General features: G+C 39.2%; 1 protein-coding gene across 3 annotated transcripts in view; it reads left to right on the top strand.

The window, feature by feature from the left end:
• The window catches only part of ASB4 (ankyrin repeat and SOCS box containing 4), a 121598-nt gene extending 116188 nt beyond the window's left edge, over nucleotides 1–5410 (top strand). For all 3 annotated transcript variants that reach the window (XM_049715142.1, XM_049715143.1, XM_004265574.3), the window contains 2 exons: nucleotides 2188–2301; nucleotides 3215–5410. In XM_049715142.1, the coding sequence (XP_049571099.1) occupies nucleotides 2188–2301; nucleotides 3215–3403 (303 nt within the window). In that variant the 3' untranslated portion in view covers nucleotides 3404–5410. The remainder of the gene's footprint in view (nucleotides 1–2187; nucleotides 2302–3214) is intronic.
• Nucleotides 5411–6511: the final 1101 nt, after the last annotated feature.

The raw sequence follows: 6511 nt of genomic DNA on the forward strand, positions 1-6511 counted from the left end.
AGAATACATAATAGCTTCCTATTGCCTATTAAGTCAATCCCAAGCTCTTCAGACTGGCCTTCCAGGTGTACTGTCAGCTGACTCCATCTTACCTGCTCTTAACTTTAGTTCTTTCCTGACATGGGCCCTTCATTCAGGTGACCTTGGTACACACACACACACATACACACAACTGGGTATTAAAATACTCATCCTTCTGTCTCAGTTTTGCCTGAAGTCCCAAGACATTGGGTACTTACCACCTCACATTGAAAAATGCAATGCTAGACCACCCTGGATGTTGGAGTTTGAGTTCAGTCAAACTCTTTCCCTGGAGGTAGGAGACAAGGTGTGTAAAAGTTCCAGTCCTCTAATGAAGGATTTGTCTTTCCAGTAACCAGTCCACCTAATGAAGCTCTCTAGGAGCCCCATTAAGACTCACTTCATTAGCATAATTGAAATGGTGGAAAGGAGCTCTTTGTCAAGAACCAGAGGCAAAGACCAAACATGTATTTCTTATTATACCACACCCACAAATACCTCCTTTCCAACTGCAGCTTGAAACAAGCCTAGGCTATGGGAGAGGAGAAACTTTTAAACAAAATTTGGAGTTTCAATTATTCAACTAAAATGGACATTTTTATTACTGAAATGACATTTTTCTCCTATCTAGAGTGACTGGAGTACTTTTTATTATTAAAAATTAAGTAGAGGGCTTCCTTGGTGGCGCAGTGGTTGAGAGTCCGCCTGCTGATACAGGGGACATGGGTTCGTGCCCCGGTCCGGGAAGATCCCACATGGCGTGGAGCGGCTGGGCCCGTGAGCCATGGCCGCTGAGCCTGCGCGTCTGGAGCCTGTGCTCCGCAATGGGAGAGGCCACAACAGTGAGAGGCCCGCGTACAGCAAAAAAAAAAAGAAAAAGAAAGAAGAAAAATTAAGTAGAAACAGGTGTGAGTCCTGCCTGAGGTATCATGCCAGGAGTGGAGAAGGGTTCCAGGCAGTGGGTTTGTGTGAGCAGGAGAAAGCGATAATGCAGCTGTGTTTTTGTTTTACCCTTTGAAGTACCTCTCTTTCAACACAACTGTTACATTTGCTGATGCTGCACATGTAGACAGGCCTGTAAGTGTATGCAGGCAGGCACACAACACACACACACACACGCATGCACCTTTCTACCATTTAGGATCTACAGCTGAACTCATCTCCTCCAAGAAATCATTCCTGGTTAGCGCAATTCACTCAGCTCTCTCTCTTGGAATTTCTATAATTCCTCTTTTTCAAACCCTATAATCTAACACTTATGTATGTGAACCAACCATACATCTCCATTGATCTTCTCTTGTTTCATTTACATGTTTTTGCTTCTCATTCTTACAGTAAGCCTCTCACCAGAAACCAGTGTGTTTTACTTTGGGGTATGTCTCATATATTCCTCCATTGTCACTTAATAAAGGCTGCATGATTGATTAATCAGATATGTCCAGATTTCATGGTAACATCAAAGGTTGGCTAAATATCCAGTTTAGTCTAAAACCTAAAGCTAAATCTTCCTGCCTCCTGATGGCAATGCTGGCCACCTCGACTCGGCTTTCCAGTTTTATTTGGTTAGTCAGTGAACTGTTGAACAGAGTGTGCTAATGAAATAACTAATCTTCATGTGATCTTTTATTGCTGATGAAGATTAAAATACCAGTGAGGGTGATTTGGTACGTGACATTAGTCCTCTTCAAGCACTGCACTGGGAAGACAGCTTTGGTTAACTTTCATGTTACTCTATAGTTTGTTTTACCTCATAGTCACCAGTAGGCTTGAGTTCTTGCATTACTAACATTCAGCTTTTTGCTAATAAAATTTTCTGTAGAACTAGGAGAATTTCCCAGACAGCTGGAAGTGTATTTTGAGACCGGCCTCTCTCAAAATTGCTTTTACGAGCAGGGGATGCATTTCGTCAGGCCCCCACCCTCTTTGTTAGCACCTCTTTTTCACTTGCTCCTGGATGATGAAGGAAATTAGTCTTATGTTATTAATCCTCCCATCCACCATGGGGGCTGACAGTGTGTTTGAATACTCAAAGGCATGAGACTTCTCAAAAGCATTTCAGGGCTCCAAAGAGGCTTATCGGTCCATGAAGTCTTGATGTCTCTGTGCGTGGAAAAGATGAATCATATATGTGCATTGAACAGATGAAACTCTATGGTGTCTCTGCAGGTGATACAGGCTTGCCATTCTTGTCCCAAAGCAATCGAAGTTGTCGTCAATGCCTATGAACATATCAGGTGGAACGTAAAGTGGAAAAGAGCTATCCCTGATGATGACTTGGAGGTAAAGCATCAATTCACTTCCTGTGGGTTTTGCTCTAAAGTACTTCCATAGTGCAATGGAAGTGCAGGAAATTCTAATTCAAAAAATGGGTTTTGAGAATGCTTTTAAGAATTTGAGGATGCTACACAAATACAACAAGACAAAGGGTTATAAAACGCAGGTGTGAGAATAAATAAATAAATAAATAAATAAGTAGGTAGTGCTTAGGAGCAGCTTTGGAGTTTCTCCATCTAAGGGCAAGTTGAACAGTTATATAAAGGTGACAGTTTTACTTTCTTCCCATCAATTTAGATGAATTTAATAATAAGAAGAAGAAAAATATTTGGGATTGTTCATATAGCATTTTTATCAGAAGTTTAAATTGTGTAGATTATGTCACTCACTTTAAAAAATTGCTCTATTATTTATATAGATTAATTAATATTAATAATTATATAGATTAATTAATTATATAGATTATTTCATTCACTTTTAAATAACCTGAAGTCTGTAATAGGCAGGTAACAGAGTATCAACAACTTTGTGATGAGTCATGCAGAAAGCCGTTGGCAAAGCTGAGTCCTCATGCTACGTGTGGACTTTGCTGCCTTTGTGAACCAGCCCTTCCACCTAACCTCATGTTCTTGGTTTTAGCTGTCACAGGCTGTCCCCAGCACGGGAGAGACGTTGGGCACAGAGTACAAAGCTCACTGGGCCTAGAGGCTAATGGCTTAGGTGCAGTCTTATTCTGCTACTTATTAGCTATCTTAGCTTTAAAAAGTTACTTAACCTGCCTTAGCTTCATTATTCATGTTTAATTTTGCCTCCGCATCAGAGACCGTGGAAAGTAGGGACTAAACACATCACTATTGTTTTCTATTGACGTAAACTCTGAGGCGTTTCTGACTTTAACATGTGTTGCCTTCCTTTTCAGAGATACTGGGATTTTTACCACTCTCTCTTCACTGTGTGCAGTAACTCTCCAAGGACTCTCATGCATTTATCAAGATGTGCCATTCGAAGAACGTTGCACAGCAGATGTCACAGAGTAATTCCTTTGCTTTCCCTCCCATTGTCATTGAAAAAGTACTTGCTTTTAGAGCCAGAGGGAATCATTTATTAAGCCTTATGAGACAGGAGATCCCAATCCTAGATGTTTAAGTGGACTCGACTCGCTGAGTAGACACAGTTTGCATAAATAAAATGGTACTTGGGTTGATTATAACACTTCAGGGATTTAAAAACACTTTACAAACACTATGTCATTAATCCTAGAGTATCACGGTGAGGGGAAATAAACAAGAGGTAAAGTTAAGGTAGTCTCAGAAACAAGAGCGTATCCAGAAGGTCCTGACATAACAATAATAATTAATATGTATAGTGCTCCTACTTGGTGCCTGCTATAATTTTATAAGATTTTTCATATGTTATCTCATTTGAAATGGGACCCAGGTTTTCTTACAACCAATTTCATCCTCTCCCTTATCAGTAATAAGTTTACATTACCGTTCAGTTGGCAAAATGCTAGGCATTAGGATGGGCCTCTTAATCTTGGTGTCCTCCACCCACTCCCACTTAGCAGAAATTACTATGGCTAGTTTTGCAAACTCCTTTCATGTACTAAGCTCCTCAACTTACTTTTAGTGAAGAAAGCACGAGCATACTCAAAACAAAGAAATCTTTGAGTCAAATTAGAAATGAAAAACAAAGATCAGTCCACTTGAAAGTCAAAATGGACATTTGAACACTCTCATTGAACCAAAGACTGGAGATGCAAAGATGAGTCGGAAGCGAGGACTCCTGCCCTCCAGGATCTCACCATTTCGCAGAGGATCCGGACATATAAGCAGGGAACTGCAGTGTCAAATGTCAGAGGCAAGAGTAGAGGTGCAGGTTCATTCTTAATGCTTGCCTTTCAAAGTCATGTTTCTGACATGAAGTGTGGTTTTCTTTGAAGCATGATGATAAAGAGTGAAGGGATTGTGTGTAGTAGAGAGATCTCCGGCTGCTATGAGTGTAAATGTAAATGTATTCACTTTAAGTTTCCAGGCACATGTACTTATTTTTATTTTAGAATGATTTCGTGCGTAGTGCTTTCCCAGACTCCCTGGGGAAAAATTGCACACTCAGTGGCTCCCATGTGTGTGTGACAAGGAAGTTTAGGAAAATGTGTGTAAGGAAACATGCGAAGGGAAAGACTTAGGTTGATTACTTTGGTCTTTTTATGTAACAGACTGACATTTCAGAGCATTTTGGCTAGAAGATAAGGGGCACTTTGCTGGTGATGGCCAGCTGCAGAAAGCACATGGAAAGACTTTTTGAAAATGGTAAAAGTTTGAGAAACTTGGAAAGACTAGTGTGTTAATCAGGTTTGTTAGCAGTTTGCAGAAAGAGAAACGTAGATGATTAACCTCTGGACCTCATGGTTTATGAGGCCAACTTCGCTTCACTTTTTGTTCTTGCTATCGCTTTTAGATAAGCTCATTGACTCTTAGCATTGCCTTTTAGAGGTTACAGCAGAAGTAATTAAGCACAAACAAATCTATTTGCCAGTTATGAGCAGGAGTTTTTTTTTGGTTGTTGTTGTTGTTTTTGTGGTGTGTGTGTGGTTCTCCATCTTGTTTAACCTTAGATGCTTGAGTTTGCAGTAGAGATGATGTCCACTAGCCTGACACCTAGACTCTGCTTCACATACTGGGATTTGCATATTCCTGGTGCCATGTAGGAAAAATCATAAGTGGATACAATAATCTTTCTGAAGTATCAGTTCTACTCAGATATTTTGGGAGAAATATTTTATACTAAAATAAGATCTGTATTATGGAATAGAATACTGTATTTGTATGAACTATTCATATAAAATATGATCCTTCAAAAAACAGTTTGCTTACAGCAAGTGGTGTTAGAACACATTCTAGAATGCCAGTCAGAGGTGCTGGGAGAGGATGTTCCTTGCATGGGGAAGTAACATATCTCAGTTGGCCTGTTGTGCTTAAACATTCTGTGCTAATCTAGCATATGATATAGGACTACTTGCTTTGAATGGTTTATTTGTGGATTTAAAGTTATCTCTCCTCATCTTTGAACTTTCATTTAGAGGACTTAAATAAAGCTCTTCTCTTTCCTTTCATCTTTGTGAGTTATTTGCCGATAAGACTTTTTCCTAGCTGACTTTTCAGCAGTTAAACTGAAGAACTCTACGTGATCCATTGCTTTATTCAACATTGGGAAAGAAAAAGAGAATGAGGAAATGTGCCTGTAAATAAATAATACTTTCAAAGGAAAGTAAAGGGTAAACACAAATAAAACACAGGCTATTGCTATAGGAACAAGAGTATTTTAATAATAATAAATTGTACTGAATCATACTCTTCCATCTGTCACTATCTCTGTCCTCCTGGGTTTCTAATTTCTTTTCATTCTCACCATTCAAGCAACCATGGGCAGGAGAAACAGAGGAAATTATATCCTGATGATACCGTTGTTACTTTTTGTAAATAGTCACTTAATGACTGTAGATTACATGGGAAGAAGAATCTTTGATATGAGGGAAAGATCACCCATCCAGTTTTCTCCCTTTTCAGGAGGTAGACACACTTGAGTTCTATTTTTTAATCACCTAGTGTTACATTGTCACTTTGTCCTTCCATCGTGAACCCAGCGGCTTCTAATAAAAAACACAGCAGTAAAAAGCTGATTGTAAGGATGAGAAAAGTAACAAACCATTTGCAGTGGATCATCAATGTTGGAAAAATCAGCTGAGCCTTATGTTTTTGTTACACATCTGATTGTTTATGAAGAACTCTTGAAGTTTTGAACGGCACACTTTCAAAACTTTTTTGAAAAATCCAGTTATTCACTTATTTTCTTTGAAACACAGACACCATAGCTAATCTATGGAAGGAATTCATTGTCACTTCCTTTGGAGTATAAACAGATTCTTTACAGTTAGATGTTAAGAATTTTGGCTCCGGTGCCTGTCTATCCGGGTTTATATCCTGACTCTCATCCTTATTTGACCCATTATCTAGAGAAAATGACATGCTTGCTGCATGCCTCAATTTCCTCATTTTGGGAATGATAATGGTACCTACTTCATAAAACTTTTATATGATTGTTTTGAGGTGCAGGGGAGGAAAAAGTTTTACCTGACTCTTTTAGGGTCCTTGGCTGGGTCAAAGACAGATTAACAGGAGGGAAGCATACAAATTTACTTAATATAAGTTTCACA

Source organism: Orcinus orca, chromosome 9, assembly GCF_937001465.1.
Source record: "Orcinus orca chromosome 9, mOrcOrc1.1, whole genome shotgun sequence".
NCBI classification, from domain to species: domain Eukaryota; kingdom Metazoa; phylum Chordata; class Mammalia; order Artiodactyla; family Delphinidae; genus Orcinus; species Orcinus orca.